This window comes from Drosophila ananassae, chromosome 2L (assembly GCF_017639315.1).
Source record: "Drosophila ananassae strain 14024-0371.13 chromosome 2L, ASM1763931v2, whole genome shotgun sequence".
NCBI classification, from domain to species: domain Eukaryota; kingdom Metazoa; phylum Arthropoda; class Insecta; order Diptera; family Drosophilidae; genus Drosophila; species Drosophila ananassae.
The window spans coordinates 26,113,345-26,131,532 of record NC_057927.1 but is presented as its reverse complement, the minus strand read 5'-3'; the positions used below and the strand labels follow the sequence as shown (position 1 = coordinate 26,131,532).

General features: G+C 43.7%; 3 protein-coding genes across 4 annotated transcripts in view; 2 read left to right on the top strand and 1 right to left on the bottom strand.

The window, feature by feature from the left end:
- The window catches only part of LOC6505942 (5-hydroxytryptamine receptor 1), a 50,276-nt gene extending 45,151 nt beyond the window's left edge, over positions 1-5,125 (top strand). For both annotated transcript variants that reach the window (XM_032449577.2, XM_001964619.4), the window contains one exon: positions 997-5,125. In XM_032449577.2, the coding sequence (XP_032305468.1) occupies positions 1,360-3,012 (1,653 nt within the window). In that variant the 5' untranslated portion in view covers positions 997-1,359 and the 3' untranslated portion in view covers positions 3,013-5,125. The remainder of the gene's footprint in view (positions 1-996) is intronic.
- Positions 5,126-10,188: 5,063 nt separating this feature from the next.
- Positions 10,189-11,292, top strand: LOC6505943 (high affinity copper uptake protein 1). The gene has a single exon (XM_001964620.3). The coding sequence runs from the start codon at positions 10,268-10,270 to the stop codon at positions 11,165-11,167; it is 900 nt and encodes a 299-aa protein (XP_001964656.2). The 5' UTR covers positions 10,189-10,267; the 3' UTR covers positions 11,168-11,292.
- Positions 11,293-12,698: 1,406 nt separating this feature from the next.
- On the bottom strand, positions 12,699-15,529 carry LOC6505582. The gene has a single exon (XM_001964621.3). It carries the CDS (start codon positions 15,356-15,358, stop codon positions 12,845-12,847), a length of 2,514 nt encoding a protein of 837 aa, XP_001964657.2. The 5' UTR covers positions 15,359-15,529; the 3' UTR covers positions 12,699-12,844.
- Between the last annotated feature and the right edge of the window lie 2,659 nt (positions 15,530-18,188).

The following is an 18,188-nucleotide window of genomic DNA, read 5'->3' as shown; positions in this document are numbered from 1 at the left end:
TCAATCGGCCCCGCCCCTCCACTTCCCGTGGCACAATTGCCACTCGGCCGCATTCAATAAATCGCAAAGTGTCGACACATGAGAGCCGAATTCGCAGAAAGGCAAATGCTTTTTTTAAAGCGGTCGACGACACTTTCGGTGTTTTGTAAAGAAATTCAATTAGGGAGAAATGTATAAATTGTACTTCGACTGCTTCTTCTAGCTCTGACCACAAAAATAAGAATAAATGCCTGGATTTCGGGCGAGGAGCGCTGGAATGCGAAATAAATAAAGATGCGAAACGGAAGCTGCCAAATGAAAATGGCCACAACAATGGCGGAGGCGCCACCGCCTTTTAGCTGCTCTTTGTTTATTTGTTTCGGCAAGTGCCAGTGGGCGGTGGCTGCGGCTGTGGCTGTGGCAATGGCAATGGCAGTGGCGGCGTAGGCGTGGCTCTACCGTGGCTGTGGTCTGGGCAGGTTGGCGGTGGCTTGGCTCAACAGCAATTCAATAATCAAAAGAAGTATGAAAATTAATACAAAAGGACCGCGCCAGCGACGAAGAGACTGCGGTCAGTCTCCCTTTTCACTTTTCCGCCGAATGATTCATCCAGACTCGTGACTCGCGGAAAAATGGTGGAAATTCTTAGCAAGAGCACATGGCCGCCGGGCCATGAAAACGTTAGCGGTTGTTTCTCTTTTTTCGCCTTTTTTATTTTCCTTTTTTCCCTCATTGTTTCATTGTTTAAAGAATTTTCCTTGGAAATCGTAACAACTGTAACCATCATTAGGGCGACATGTGCGTGTGGTAAGGTCCTTTGTGAGCTTGGAGGAGTAACGAACCAGAGCCCAGAGTGAGGAAAAATGGAAATAAGCAGATATATAGAGATGTAGAAAGAGGCAAGAGGTTTTCCACCAAGCACCTTGAACTTTAAGTGAATTTAAATCCAGAATTTAATCCACTGACACTTTATAGGCACGAAACGAGTAATGGTTTTCTCACATTTTCTATTTCCAGGCGACAATCAGACAGACCCCAAGACGGCACTGAACGGCGGAGGAAAAGATTTATTGAAGGAGATAACCCACAAGTACAAGGCATAAAAGTCAATGACCACATCAACTGGAAGCCGCAAGCAGCGTTTTTATTAAGCATACGCCCCCACATAAATTAGTAATCAAGACGCGCCCGAGGCGAAACTAATAAGAGGACTTATTTTTATTGAAATTATTATGATTAATGGCCAGTGCTGAGCTGTGCTGGGCGGGAAAGTGAGTAGAGTTGCGCAATGAACCTTTGGCTAATCGAGAGCGCGATGCGAGGCAGCAGGTTAGCTGTGGGTTGCTCATACGCCGCGTTGGCCCGCGGAAGCAGCGTTTAATGAAAGAAAACCAGAATTACACAAAATTGATGGCTGCAACCGGTCACTGTCAACGGAAACTAATCTCCACCGCCACACTGACTCTTTGTATTTTATTCTTGAGCAGCTGGATAGCCTATGGAGCGGCCAAGGCGACGGCGGCCGCTCCGCTCCTGGAAAGCGAGACGGAGCCGTCATCACCGGACTTTGCCAACAGCAGTAGCGCCTTTCTAGGCGCCGTGGCCTCCGCTTCGGCTGCGTCTTCGGTTACGTCCTTAAGTGGCACTCCCCCCATGAACAGCAGCCTAGTGGCCATAGTTACGTATCAGGGCATTACCAGCAGTTATCTAGGGGATAGTAACACCACTTTGGTGCCCCTGTCGGATACGCCCTTGCTCCTGGAGGAGTTCGCTGCAGGGGAGTTTGTCCTGCCACCATTACAATCTATTTTCGTGAGCATTGTCCTGCTCATTGTCATACTGGGAACAGTGGTGGGCAATGTCCTGGTCTGCATCGCCGTGTGCATGGTTCGAAAACTGCGTAGACCCTGCAATTATCTTCTTGTATCACTGGCGCTCTCCGATTTGTGCGTTGCCCTATTGGTAATGCCCATGGCTTTGTTGTACGAGGTTCTGGAAAAGTGGAACTTCGGCCCTCTGCTTTGCGACATCTGGGTATCCTTCGATGTGCTCTGCTGCACAGCCTCGATTCTGAATCTGTGTGCCATATCCGTGGATCGCTATTTGGCCATTACAAAGCCTTTGGAGTACGGAGTAAAGCGGACACCGCGCAGGATGATGCTCTGCGTGGGAATTGTTTGGCTGGCGGCTGCCTGCATCTCGCTGCCACCCCTGCTGATTTTGGGCAACGAGCACGAGGACGAGGATGGCCAGCCTATATGCACAGTGTGCCAGAACTTTGCATATCAGATCTACGCCACCTTGGGATCGTTTTACATACCGCTGTCGGTGATGCTATTCGTCTACTACCAGATCTTCAGGGCGGCGCGGCGCATTGTGCTGGAGGAGAAGAGGGCGCAGACCCATTTGCAGCAGGCGTTGAATGGAACCGGATCGCCCACAGCCCCGCAGGCCCCGTCCTTGGGTCACACGGAACTGGGAGGAAACGGCCAGCGGCACAGCAGTGTGGGCAACACCTCTCTAACATACTCCACTTGCGGTGGCCTGAGCAGCGGAGGAGGTGGAGGAACCCTGGGCGTGGGTCTGGGTGGTGGCCACCACGGCAGAGGAGGGGGAGTCAGTGGCTCCACCGGTCTACTTGGTTCACCGCACCACAAAAAGCTGCGGTTTCAGCTGGCGAAGGAAAAGAAAGCCTCCACCACCCTGGGCATCATCATGTCGGCCTTTACCATCTGCTGGCTACCGTTCTTCATCCTAGCTTTGATTCGTCCCTTCGAAACAATGCACGTGCCCGCCTCTCTCTCCTCGCTCTTCCTCTGGCTGGGCTACGCCAACTCGCTGCTGAACCCCATCATATATGCCACTCTGAACCGTGACTTCCGCAAGCCGTTCCAGGAGATCCTCTACTTCCGCTGCTCCAGCCTCAACACGATGATGCGTGAGAACTACTACCAGGATCAATACGGAGAACCGCCATCGCAAAGGGTAATGCTCGGTGATGAAAGACACGGTGCCCGGGAAAGTTTTCTCTAGAAATCGTTAATGAAAGCCAATCAAAACTGAATGGTAAAGGACATCGATGCAGTTCGGGAAATCATCTAAAGGATTTTCAAAAAAGGCTCGAAACACTCAAATACTGGGCGGAACTCTATAATAAGTTTATGAAAATTGTAAAGTCATGGAAAGTAATCCAGAAAGAGCTGCTTTTCTGGCAAACTAAATATTGAAAATCAGAAACTCTTAAATTATAAAATTGTAAATTAAGAAAACAAAAAAAAAAACTCAATTGAAGCTATAATTTACCAAAGTATATATGATAAATGGATTTTGAAACTTGAGTTTCCAGAAGGAAGAAGTTAGCTGATCGAAGATTACTTTCCACACCCATACCCCCACAAATGGATATTTGTATGTAGTAGTGTTAGTAGTGCGTATCTCTGTATATGTGCACCGCCCCTTACATTCGCGCAAGGCGACATCGTGGACGACTCCTCTAAATGTAACTTGTTGTTGTAATTTTAAAAGTAGTACTAAGCAATCAGAGTGGCCCCAGCCACACACCCACCCACACACACACTCACACACCAACCAACACATATGAGAAAAACATCAAACACACACACGGTTGTAACTGTGACAGGTTTCTACGGTTCCTTTTATGTTTCGAAAACAATCAGCACCGAATATGAAACACAATCGTTATCGAATCTATGGATATCCCCACCCCCGCAAACCAATCTGCCTAGCCCTAGCCCTAGTCCACTTCCCACTTCCCTCTAACCTCTAGCCCTGCAACAAACAAATAAATGTTTGCCGGAGTAGTTAGTTGATTTGCGATACTCAACCTGAGCCAAAAATTAAATTTACAAGCTGCGGATTGCAGACCTAAGTCTAGATACGATTAAATTTACGTTTGTGCTATCCTCTGTAAATACCCAGCTCTGTCTATAAAGATACATGCAAATAAAAATATACAATATATATATATATAAATATACAAAAAGAGTAGCCTATACATATGTAGTACGTGTACACTGTGCAGCTCAAGCTCAAGTGAACTAAGAAGTGAACTAAATTGTATTTTGTAACTTTCTGCATTAGTCTTTTGTTGTATTTTGTATGAAAAGTCACGCCTCTCTGTGATACCAAACATTAAGCATTACTTTTATGTTTAGAATGAAGCTGCATCAGACGTAATACACATACATACCTAAACATATAGATATAGTATCTACTAAGTGTGCATGTTTTTATTGTATGTATATGTATGTAAGCACTCCGAAAAGTGCATTATGATATTCGCGCCGCAAACCGACCGACAAACGATAATGAAAAATTATAAAACTTGGTGTTTAAATTAAATCGCAAAAACACAAGCGAGGGATGAGCTACCAAACTATTTACATAACCCCCACCCACCCATTCACACACTCGCATACATCGCCACATCAAGATGAGAATGAAATTGAAATTTAAAATGAAAATTAAAATGAAAAACAAACAAAACGGCAAACGAGCATGACAAAACTAAGCGCAGCTAATTATACGCAACCCGAACTAAAGTTCATTTCAAAAATAAACATCAAATATTATTACTAAAACAAAAGTATTGGATGTAACAACTAAACCACTAAACAAACCCAAGTAAAGATTAAAAAACACTTTCCGAGTGAAGCTTACAAAACTGCATTTGAAAACTGTTTTCCGAAACACAAATTGAAATCATGCGAAAGTTAAGGCATCAAATAAAAGGAAAATCGTATAAATGTAATTTACCTGAATTAAATTGGTTTTTCATTGGTTTCTTCGGCAAGTGGGGTCCCTTTCAGGCATACCTCTTGAAAAATTACAAAGCATTTTATTCTGGAGTTGAAAAACTCGTAATAGGAATTGAATTCAAATCCAAAAAAAAACCAGTTGCAGCATCTGGGGGAAAACTCGGTGCACAATTCAACAGACTGCGAGTGGCTTTGCCTGGACGAAACAAAAAAAGGATATATATTTATAAGCTAGGACAGCTACCAGTGCATTCTGCTCAGTGAGAGTGACAAGTTGGGCAAACGTGCAAAATGCACGGAAACGGAAGTCGAAGCGAGAGGCGAATGCGACGCCAACATGGCGTGCATATCAAAATGGCAAAAGGCAAACAGAACCAACAAACATCTGCGGCGGAAGCTCACGAAATGTGCGTTTCTGTATGCAAATTTTAGAAACCTCCTCTATTTCCCTTTCAGTTCTATCCTTTTTTTCGTCTTCGCCTGCCACGCTCCTTTTTTGCTGGTGAAAAGCTCAGACATAAACAAGGCACAGGGCTTCGAGGCATGGGCTCCTAAGCAGTTGGCCGAGATTCCAGGAAGTGTAAGGCACTCAAAAAAGGGTATGACAATGACAAAGTGATGCGGATCTGACGGCGCCAGCAGCAGAACCACTGCCACAGGCGTACTCACACAAATGGCACCGAATTGTTCAACAATTTGGTAGTTTTTCAGCATATTTACACTGTTGGAAAATTTCATTCAATTTGTAAAAATACCCAAGTGCATGGTTAACATAGTTTTGAGTTTATCTTTTGCATAAAAGTACATGGTAAGCAATTTTCAGCATATTATAAGTTATGGTAGGGTTTTGTTAAAACAAAGCATAAATAAATTTTTCTGTAAAACCTTTATTTTTTAAAACATTGTTATAATTGGGCACTCTTTTTGTCAGGCTATAGGAATATTATTATTGAGAAATTGCTATTTATTTTTCCTTATTTAATAAATAATTTTATAAGCCATTTAATATTTTATAAAAGTGGTGGCACAGATAATAGCAATGGAAAGGACTTTTGAAAAAAAAACAGTTGGAAAACAATTGAAAAATATGTTTGATTGAAATAAAAAAGTGTAATAAAATGCAGATGCCATTAAACTATATAAGTTTGATTTTTCCACTGTGCCATTACAGCTCCTGGCTGCTTGCTGATAAATGATGATTTTACGCCCGTTTCTTTCCACTACAAGCTACTCGGTACATGCTAGGATGCCACTTTATGAGGCAGTCAAAAAAAAGAGTGAAAAGGAACTAGCACACACAAAGGTAGCACCCCACACACCATAGCACAAGGCCACGCCTTCCGCCTCGGATGTGGACGGGGATATGTGTTTTTGGGTCCGCTTTGCCTCTTCGGTTAAGCGGATTTTTGTATTCAAATAGCAACGATGTCGCAAAATGAAAAAAGAGCTGACGACTGCAGCGAAATTGATGCTGCAACCAGTGAGCGTAAAATTTATCGTATCGCAAGCAGTAAAGTCTGCAGTTTTACGAGCACTTTTTCTATTAGTATTTTTCGTGACACTAATGCGACGTTTATGAAACATCTCGAATCGGTGGGAGCAAGCCGGCAGAGCTGAGGGAGAAGACCTTGGTAAGATTCAGGGTACAGGGGCGAATTGGCCACTTTTAGAAAGGCAAAAAAAAAAGAATACGTTTGTTGAAAATGCCTGCAGTTGTCAGGCTCGTAGCTATGAAGTGTTAACAAGCACTCGCCACATAAATCAACTGACAGCAGGAGCGACGGCGTCCAGGAAGAACCTTTTCTGGACAGTCCCGAGTCCTGAAAAAACAATAAAAGCAAAAGCAAAATACGGCAGCAGTAGCAGTAGTAGCGGCACGTAACAAAAAAAACCCCAATTGAGCTCAATTTCCTGTGAGTGGCACTCTTAATTCTAGGGTTTTCTTTTTGCCTTTTCTATGTATTTTTTTAAGCTCGTTTTAGGATGCCTGCGAAAAGGCCGCCAAAGTGACTACTTACGAGCTACTAGATTTGTTTCGATAACGCAATCGAAAATCGATGACCCGTCCCTCCACGGCCGGGATCTAAATGTCAATGCTGCAAGGTAATACGACAAATTTCCGAATGTATTTGCCCAAAGAAATGAGCTCGAATTTCAGCTGTAAGTGTGGCAAATGACTTTCAGTCCGTGGAATGGCGGCCGCTGCTGTTTCTGATGATGACTACTCTTAGATGTCGGATGTTAAATTTAATAAATATCAAAGCAGCATCTCTGCGAAACGGGAATTTAATATTTTGTGTGGGTATTAAATGGCTCAAGGAGCACTGGCAAAATATAAAATTTAATCAAGTTACAGTTCTAGGGTACGACATTTTATTTACTTTTCTGACTTTTGTGACAAAATAACCGCAGGAGCAAAACGAATTTTCGTGCGGGATTTGGATGTGTGTGTGTGGTTTTCATTAAACTTGCCTCAGCTTTGTGTACTCGAGTCTCGAGGTGTTAGCAAATATTGCGTATACGCCAGGTGGGTAGGCAATCTCTCCGGAGGCGGCCCAAAAGTATGCAACACGCTCACCTCGCCATTGTCAAAATGTATTCAAAACGAATTATGTAAATTATTTCCAGCGCTAACAACTCCATTTCAACATTTCAACGCGATAGGAATCTGCAGCTGGAGGCCCTCTTCCACATCCCATTCCTGTATTGTTATAATTGTGGAAAATGTTTTATTAAATGCCGTCCTGCGGGTCTTGCGTCACTTTCCCAAAAATGAAGAAAGCACGGTGGAAAAGTGAACCGAAATGTCTGAGAATTTGTACAAAATTAAGTTGATTAAATGGACTTAGCAGCGCGATTACACGCAACGCTGCCTGCCTTCGTTTGGCCCTCCCGTTGGGTCGCAAAAATGCTCTCTGCGTGCGGACCGCTTTTCTTTTCGGGTTTCCCGACAACAATACCAACATCAAGACCAACACCCACACACATTTGGCACACATTTTTCATTCCTTCTCGGAATTCATGGCTGTCGCCCTATCGAGCTGGTGTGGCATAGAGCACAAAAAGTGAGCATCGTCCTGGCAAAACTTTGACCATTGAAATCTCGGTCCCAGGGGAGCAGTCGGCTTTGGTCTCGTTAAATGCTGCATGATTAACGCTTTGGTCTACAAGACAATTGATAAAGAATGGAATGGAGCTTTAAGCCGTGTCGGGCATCAAAAGGAATTAAAATCGACCGTCAGCCCTGGACGGCAAACAATAGAGAAATGCAGCTTAGTCGACGGACAGCGAAAGGGTATAAGGCCTAAATTAAGTAAATGGACTTTTAAGGATTAAATGACTTTTTGCTTATATTTTTCGTAGCTTTGGAGTTGCCTTATCTTTCATAGCTGTTTGTACCTTTAACATCTTAAAGTATGTTTTTTAGAATAAATCTGCTTATTTTGTAGGGTTTTTTAACGAAAATTTCTGTTTCTTTTAAAAAATATTTTTTCAAGAAATCATGGTTCTTTAATTGCAGTATTTTTTCCAGTTTTCTCTCAATGCAACGACTTAGGTCGAGGAAGCTGAATGAAAACGGAAATGCTCGAGCGGCCAAAGAAAGAAAAGCATTTAATGCAGGACTCACTTTGTTGCCGGCTTTCTAGAGGTCCTTTGTTTTTTCCCAGCCATGAAAATAAAACAAAAACACAAAAAAAACTAAATTTCAAAGGCGGACAAAAAATTACTGTGGAGCCATGCTGCGATGGATGCTGCAAGCATTCGAAATGATTAATGTGCTCCTGCACAAAGCAGCAGCATTAATGGGCGGTCAGTGAGGCGTTCCCACCGACAGCTAGTGGCTTCATTTTGTTTTCCCCTTACTCGGGACTTTCATTCGGCTCGACACGTACTTCTTTTCGTTCCTAAAAAGACACGGAAAGATTGCAGCACGTCTGGCTCAAAAATCTTGTTCGGCAATCAGTGGACCGGCCCATAAATTAACGCGGCGCGCACCACGCTGTGTATGATTAATATTTAGTATTACACAATCTAATGGCCAGCTCGTGAGCAATTCGTGGCAGAAGAGTGCCCGAGCTGAGCTGCCAGTGTACGATCTTAATTTCGACGGTTGCCAGCGCTTAAATCTTTATTAATATGCATGGTCGAGGCCGAAAGAGGAGGATTCTGCCGGATTCGTCTCATCGGAGAGGCGAGTGAAAAATGGATTCCATTAGCGGCAGCAAATTTGCTCGCTTGTTCTGGCCGTGGGAAATGAGAATGAGAATGAAAAGGACAACGAAAAGCGGACAGAAATGCATTGATTTTGTAGCACGTGGCATGTTGTACCCGCCTGTCATTTATGTTAATGATTCAACAGAACAGGCATTAGACCCTGGCGGAAGCTCCCATCAATATATTGTATAAAAATCGGGTAAAACAAGAAAGGAAAGCTAACTACGGGCGGAGCCGAAGTTGATATACCCTTGCAGTTGAGTCGCAGTCCGCTAGGTGGCGCCACGCATCTTATATTATTAGATATATGGCGGATCGTATATAGTCGGCCGATCCTTATGAAATTTGGCATATCGAATTATTTTGCCAAAAGAGGAATCCATTGAAACTCCCATGCTTCTAACTTGAAAAACAACGAAGTTATAGCATTTCCGATCAATCAGTTATATGACAGCTATAGGATATAGTTGGCCGATCCTTATGAAATTCAACAAATCAGATTTTTTTTCCCAAAATTGAATCCGTACCAAATCCCATCTTTCTAACTTAAAAAACAACAAAGTTATGCCAATTTCGATCGTTCTATGACAGCTATAGGTTATAGTCGGCCGATCCTTATGAAATTTTGTACACAAGATATTTTGGTCAAATATAACATGTGTGGAAAGTCTCAACCCTCCAACTTAAAAAACACCAAAGTTATGGCATTTCCGATCAATCAGTTATATGGCAGCTATAGGATATAGTCGACCGATCCCGGCCGTTCCGACTTATATACTGCCTGCAAAGGAAAGAAGGGTGTGTGCAAAGTTTCAACTCGATAGCTTTAAAACTGAGAGACTAGTTTGCGTAGAAACAGACAGACGGACAGACGGACATGCTCATATCGACTCAGGAGGTGATCCTGATCAAGAATATATATACTTTATAGGGTCGGAGATGTCTCCTTCACTGCGTTGCACACTTTTGACCAAAATTATAATACCCTCTGCAAGGGTATAAAAATAGAGAAATTTCCTGTTCAACGGAATCAGTGGAATTTTTGCCAACCAAAAATTCCGGAAAATATTTGCGGATTACCCAAAGTATTTAACGAACTGGAAAGTATTTAGTGGATATCGCAAAAAAGTTTTCGCATACATTGGCAAAAAAATGAAAGGACTAAGTGTTTTGAAATGATAATGCCGGATAAAAATAAAACTGTTGAATTGTTAAATTTGCACTGACAGCTGTCATTTAGTTGTTGATAAAATTTACATAATTCGTCAGCTCGATCCCACTGGCACCGACGTTTGATGGTCAACCGGGGAGCGACATACCATCATGGGCATGCGGTTACCACTTCGGAAGTTCACAGCATTGCCAACAAGCTTGGTCATGGTCACAACTCTCATAATACAATGGATCACGACATGCATTCCGACTCTAATCATCACCATCACCCGATGCCCGAGCCCGAGGACTCGATGTCGCACGAAAACAGTGCTGGAGGTCACCATTCCCACCACGGTGACCACGGTACAGGAGATGGTGGAGGCCATCACGATATGTCCATGTCAATGTTTTTCCACACCGGTTACACCGAGACCATACTGGTCAAGTTCTGGCGCACTGAGTCCACTTTGGCGATAGTTCTGTCTTGCCTGGCAATTTTCATGGTGGCCGTTTTCTATGAGGCTCTTAAGTTTTTCCGCGAGTGGCTATATGCGAAGCAAAATAAACGGCTGGCGGCGGGCAAGGAGATGAAGAAGAGCTCCGGGCGGGTTAGCTACAATCAGCCCACGCGGCTGCCGCCGACGATGCAGCAAGGGTCGTCGCAGATCTATGTGAACCGACCCCGATCGCCGTCGATGCCGCCGCTGCGGAGTGGCACTACGGCAGCTAACTCCATCTCCAACCCACACGCGGGTCACAACCGGGTGCACAACCATCCAGGAAGAGGGCAGGGGAGAGGTCGTCGCATCCTGCCGGAGGCAATACCACCCGCGCAGGTGCCATGCCACAAGGTGTGGTGCTCGAGGATGCATCTCCTGCAGACTTTCCTTCATGTTATTCAGGTGTTCATCTCATTCCTGCTGATGCTTGTCTTCATGACCTTCAATGTGTGGCTGTGCGTGGCTGTTTTACTGGGGGCCGGGGTGGGATACTATATGTTCTGCGCCTTCAGCACCCGCATCCACGAGCACTGCAACTGAATGTGGGCTAAAACGAGCCGGGAAACTGGGCCGAAACGGGCCAAAAACAACTGAAAACAAGAAGAGCTGCAGAGTTCTCCCTGCTAATGTATTTTTCTAATTAAAGCGAGTTGTAAAAATCATAATGGCCGTGGGCCGCAGGCCTAATTGTTAATGTTAATGGCTCGTAAAACAATAAATGCAGCATCTTCCCTGGCGGACTAAAGGGGCATTGGTTGCGTAGTGTGTCCATGGCTAACGAGGCGTATGCGCAATCTGGAATGGTAAGCAAATGGCCAGACGTATTTGTCTATATTTACTGTAAGACAGTATTCACAATGTGTAAAAGACAAATATCTTGGAATTATATTTTATGAAATTATTCATAGTCTTTAATTAGTTTTTGTCCTGTTTACAATTTTTTATAAAGTAAAAAAAAATTAAAAGGAAGGTAAAAGTACTTTCCGAGTTTTCGGAAAGTAATTTTTACAATCTATGAGTGGGAAAAAAACTATATTTGAAGTCAATAAAAATCAATTGCGATTTATTTACCCGACCAGCATAAAACAAGAGAAAATTCTAATCTTAGAACAGCAAGCGTATCTGGAAGCTACTTATGTAGGTCTGGATATTTTTACGCGTTATTCGGATATTTTTGTTTCTGGCGTTTTATGGTCCACCCGCATTTACGAGAGTGCCCACATTTTTTTTCACCTGCCAGTTATACATTGAACGAACATACAGAAATGAGTATATATACAGAATGCTCAGGTGAAAGCCAAGGATGCTGGCACCGTTTATTTGACCGTGTCTGGCACTTTCATTACGCCGTAATTATGAGGGCGATAAACCAGCGCCGTGTTTACTTTTCGGGAAAACATGAAAACACAACATGAAACGTTGGCCTGGTCCTGGGAATGAAACGGAAATGGAAATGTTGTCCATTGTTGTCGGAAGTCTGGCCGCGGCCAGTTATCGGGGCTTCCAATTTCAATTAATATTTTAATAAGCTGACTTTACGCCGTTTTCCGAGCGGATAATGCTATTCGGCATTTCCACGGTTCAATGCCAGTAAGCTCCCCGAGTCAGAATTGACCAGAGGAATCCCGGCCTAAAAGTCGTTCACCAGTTCTGGTCAAGGCGAATGCAGCTTTAATAATGAAACAACGCAGCTACATGTGTGCCTTGCAGCAGGTCGCCTGCAATTCCCTGAAGACACGAGTTCTGGCCAGGAGCGGAAGCGGAAATGCATCGATGCATGAAATTCGTGCAGGCAAACTGAGCTAAAGACAAACATAGCCATTCCCCAAACTCTGTGAGGTAATTTAATGAAATATTTCACTTTGGAAAACAGAATTGGTTAAATTAGCTCTGATGGTGAAACTATTTTGCATACAAGCATGAAACTAAGGCACTAATTTAATGGGAGAGATTCCAGTTTAGTATTGGAGAAGGAATAACTCACATAGTTGCATCCTTCATTGTTGATTAGCCGAGTTGCCTATTTAAAGTAAAATTATTATGCATGGCTCCGAGAAATAATCAGAGCTAATTGATTTACATTTGTGTTTATTAAGTCTATTTAGCAGAACCTTGTGGATTCAAAGCCAAGCGGAAAGCTTTGTTGTCAGGAATTCATTTATTAAGCTCCCACAATTTAGCTCCCAGAAAAGCAAAACTACTGGGGTTACTTGGAAGTCAGATATTATTTCTGTTGATGCTGAATCCAAGGTCGTGAATGTGGGCAGGCATGTAGGCGTAAAAAGTGGATTTCATGGTGGCCCCACAGAGCTGTGGCCTCATTGCCGTGTAGAATACTCGGCTGATACCCATTATGGAGTCCAGGAATTTCTTAGTTTGCTGCTCCTTCATGCAATGGGCCATTTTTCGAATCATTTTCCGATCTTTTTCATTTATTTCGGCTGCGCGGGGCGGAGGCAACTTCACCAAGCTACGTCCCATAATTCGGACCATGTACTCTATGGCCGCCTTGTCTTCGGAATAACTCTTCTCTCTGGCCTTTTGGGAGTAGAGTTTTCCGTAGCGATAACAGATCCAATCGAGTAGATATGGCACCGTTTGGACATCCGGTAAGGTTGGGAGAACGAAACGCTTGTCCTCGCCCACCTTCTCGAGGCCAAGCCTTAGCATCTCCTTCATTAAGGGCAGGTTATCGGGATCGTAGTACTTCTGACCAAAGTCCAAGCGAATGTGTTTCTTTTGCGCCATCTCGGCTTCTTTTTTTATTCTCAGCCTTTCGAGCTCCTTGTGAAATTCCTTCACATCATCGGCAAAGACCCGCTTGGCAGCTCTGCCCACCATGGCATTTATGGAACCCTCCTCCTCGCCGCTCAGGGCTGCACTCAGATACTGAACATCGTCATCGATGGCCCTTACAAACGCCTCCTTCAGACGCATTCGCTCATCGTCCAAACGAGTCGTTTGCAAAGACCCGAAAATCTCCCTATAGTTAAACTTTACGACACTCGTACCCCCGGGTCCCAGTTCGAAAATCTTGCGGGATTGTGCAGCACGAGCACAAGGAGTGCCATTCTGTGGCACTTCCATCTCCTCGTCCTGTTCACTTCCGCAACGATTGAGGAACTGCATCAAGCTACTGGGACGCTGTTTCAGGTTTCGTACTTTCCGCTGGGGCAGACCGACATAGGGATCGTATGTCTGTACCTTGGCAGCATCGGCGATTTCGGGCCGAAAGTCAGGAAATCCTGGAACAATTGGTTTTTCTCCCTTTAGGAGCTTTACCTCTATGTCCTTGAAATCGGTTTTGGGTTTAGGCTTTTGCTTTTCTAGTATTGACACTACATCAAAGTTGATGGATTTGACACTACCTCTTTGCAGTCGGCTTTTAGATCTAGATTTGGAACGTTTCTTTCTAGATTGCTTTCTTCTTTTGGATTTTGACGAAGCTCCTCCCTTGACTCTCACCCTGCTGCTCGATTTGCGCACCTTGATTTGCAATTTTTTAACGGACTCTGGTACCGTTTCTTCCGTTACGACTTTCCCACAGGGTTGGCAACAAACTTCCGCATTCTCGGCGCACTTTTCAACTTTGGGACAACCGAAAGTATAGCCCTGCACATCCCCGCCTCCGAAAAGTTTGGTTCTGGTCGAGGCCAGTCGAGTGCGGGCTGCCATTTCTTGGAAACGTTTCAAGTAATTGGCGCTCATTTCCTCCAGCTCCTGTATTACCAGCTTTTTCCGTCGCTCCTCCGCTTTTGATTTGCCATAAATGAGTTCCTCGTACCTTTTGCTTTTCAGAACCTCCAACTGATCCTTTAGAGACTTCTCCATGTCGCGCAAATGGCGATGATGGACACACAAGGTTTCCACATCACTTACTGGCAAAGAGGCGGCTTTAAAGGAATCGAAGATGCTTTTGATTTCGTCATTCACGATGGACTTTGCCATACTATCGGTACCAACTAGGGTTTTCCCAAAGTTGCAGAACATAGTGCCGATTTCCTCATTTATAACCGTCCGTGCGACACGACGTGATTCACTCAATTCGTAGTCCCCAAACCAGCGTGTCGATAGGGGAGACATATTATCCTCGTCGGGCATTTCGTAGAGTAAAGCAGGACGATCTGGGTAATCGGACAGCAAATGGCGGACAGGCGTCTTTTTTTGGAAAGGCTCTTCAAAATAGGGAGCTAGTTTTGATGTGTTTGCCTTCCTGGCCAGCTCTTTCTCCAACCGCTCTTGTTCACGTTTCTTTTTTAATTTTAAGCGCTTTTTTCGTTGCGCCTCAATCCGATTTCGCTCAGCCTGCGAGATATGGGGCAACGGCAACCATCGATCCAGTTCCTTTAGGGTGGGAAATAAGTCCAACCAGAAGATAGCCGACAGTATGATCTGTTCGTTCACACAATAGGTGCGTCCGTGATCAGGTGACTTGTAGCACAGTTCCATTAGAAACCAAAGAAAAGCCAGGTCGTTGCCCCGACTCAGCTTCACTGCAGTGATCACAGTGTCCCAGGGGGCTTTCGGGTGCAGTCCCAATTGGCATAGCAGCTTCGCCACCCTGGTGGTCGTGTTCTGATCCATGTCATCCCTGAGCGCGGTGGACATGTTGTCGGCAGCCTCCATCTGGGATAAGGACAATCCGCGGTACCAGTCCGGCATCCCTTTGATCAGATGCTGGATCTTTTTGCTGTATCCATTTACTTGGGTTTCGTGAAGAGGTAGACGCATTTTAATTTAGATTTGGACCAGCAATTAGTTACAAAAAGTCACCGAAATCGTGAGGTAACGCAAAAAAGAAATAATTTTGTAATCAGTGTAGAAATAAATTTTGAGGGCGAGAGTTAACACTACATCGACGTTGACATTGAACTTGTAATCAAACAGACATCCAGATCTTGACATTTTCTCCAACGCATTTTTTTACTTTATTTTTCAAGAGTATACAACAACCCTACCCTTGCAGAAGGTATTCGAATATTTACTGCAAATGTACGCAAAATTCGATTTTTAAAGGGATTTTCTAAATCTAGTTTTTTATAGCCAGATAGTTAGCGATGATAGTGCTAAGCCAAGCGAGTCGGAAAGGTAACACATCGCGGCTTATGATAAGAGGCGTATACGTAATATGACGATAAAAATATCACGTACATGCATCCACATCTTATTTGTTCATTTGCGTGTGCTCTGATTTACGAAGCTCTTTTTTTTAGCTGAAGGGAATAGCTTCTATCCCTTGAAATGTCACGGATCCAGTATTCAGTGGTAAAGGACACAATGAAGCAGCTGATATCCATTTCCGAAATCATTGAGAAGCATACTTTTGGAATTAATTGCGTTTAAATATATATTTAAATGCTTGTGATGATAATACTTTTAATAAAATAGATTCACTAAGAGGTGAAATAAATAGACTTGGAGTTTTGAATTAGTTATTAAGGGTATTGAAAAATGTTCACAACAATTGTGATCTAATTCTTACTAAAAAAAGTTTCAAAATTATTAATTATCAACTACCCATTTCGACCTCATCCAACTCCTTTTTTATGCAGAGCGAGCTCTTGTACACTGTTTCAATCAAGTGGTCAAAAAAGTGATTTTCTGTGTAACTTCCCAATTATAAGTATTTAACTTAACCTTTTTTGCTGATTCCAGAAGTGCTTAAATCTCACAGAATTGGCTAAGAACTTGAGCATGGCCCAAAGATAAATGATTTTGGCCGGCGGTCCGACATTTGGCTGCCAGTCCGAGTGACGCCTAGAAATCCCAAATTCGTCACATGGCTGCTGGTCGGGCTCCCTTACGTGGGTCCTGCGAGCTTAAGTATGTGTGTATGTGTTTTAGCCAGAAATGCTATAAATTGTCATCGCGTGCGAGTGTCGCCAAAGTGTTTGTCACAAGTTGCCATCCTGAAAATCCTCCATTTCGGTGTTCTATTCTTTTTGGGGCGCCGAGATTTTTGGAGAAGGCGAAACTGTTACGAGTGTATCATTAATTTATTAGCAAACCAAATAGGAATGTTTTTTCCTTCACGCACGCCCGGACACAGACACGTGCTTACCTACCGTCCCGGGTCTCAGGATGTTGGTGCCCACAATTAGCCCTAATGCTCGAGGGTTCGTCGTACTGCTATTCGTCCTGCCGGCATCTTTGATATGCCATATAATTTATGACTTTCCACTGTCAATTAAATTCTTTAGAAAATGACAGTTTTGCCATTTGCTGACATCGTGATCCCTCCCTGCTTTCTGTTTCTGTTTATGGTTTGGGTTCCATTTCGGTAGCTGGCAGGTCCCCATGATTTATGCATCGCCTTTCTCCGCCAGCATCTTTTGGCCACGAGTCCCTTTGTCTTGGCTTTCACTTTGCCTGTGTGTTTGTTTGTCTTCTGCTAGTTTTGCCCTTTTTTTCGGGAAGCCCTATTTTTTTCTGTTTTGGTTTTGCTCTGGTTAGGTTAGGTCTTGTGGCAGCCTCGACACGTGGCCAACGCCTGCAGAGTTGTTTATGTTAATGACCCGAACAGGCTTAGGAGCTCTTTCCTCCTTGGGTCCTGGCGTGGCGATTGGCATGTGTTTCTGCTCATTGTACCCGGCTTTCCCACCTCCTCTACTTCCGTTCGCCTATGCCTAGTGGGTGCCAGATCTTAATAATAGATATGCTCCCATTGTCAGGTGGAACTTATCGCATCAGGCATATATCAAGGAAATTAAAGTGGTTCCTCGGGCCAGAAAAGGCTGTGACAACTTTTTCCTTTGCCATTTTTGCGGATTGCGTGACAAGGTTTCGGGGGTTGCCAAAATTGTTATAGTTACCAGTTACCAGTTACCAGTAACCGTAACCATTACACTTTTCCCCCTTTCGGAGGAAAGTCTCTCATAAAACGAATGCCCCTGGATTTATGGCAGTTCATCGGTTATTGATGTCGAACCAAAAAATATGTACACACAAATGAATTGGGGCACTTTTTAATATCGCGCATTTCATGGAAGCAGTTCGTTATTTTATTTTTGGCTCTGAAATTGATAAACTTTACTCGGAAATGGGGGAAAGCGATTAATTCAACTGTTCGAGTTGCAATTACTACTTCTGCCATCAGTTTCGTTTATTTATGGAACATAGTAGCCCTTCGATGCCAAACTTGGGCACTCCATCAATCATTATGAGTTTTTCTTTTATTGTTAGTTACTTTTCCATCAAGCTCTTGAGTTTAAGGTGTAGTTAAATAGATAATGCTAGCTGTGTATGGTTTATATTTTGGTTGGTCCATTGAATAATCATTATCCTAAAGGAAGGTTGAAATGTTTCATTTATATACCCTTGATTTAAATTTAAGAAACCCTATAAAGAAGGTATATGCCTAGGGTTTCTTTTCCGTTTATTTTTTGACATAAATTTATTTTTGGTTGACTTTGGGTTTTGCGGCTTGGTCCGTCGTCTTAAATCAGATTTTCGCGCCTTTTGCGCGCGAACGCGTTCGCTGTTTTCCTTAACAATTTGCGCCTCACTGATTCCGCAACTGGGGCGACCTTTCACCTATCCGCCCAAGTTGAAACGGCAGTGG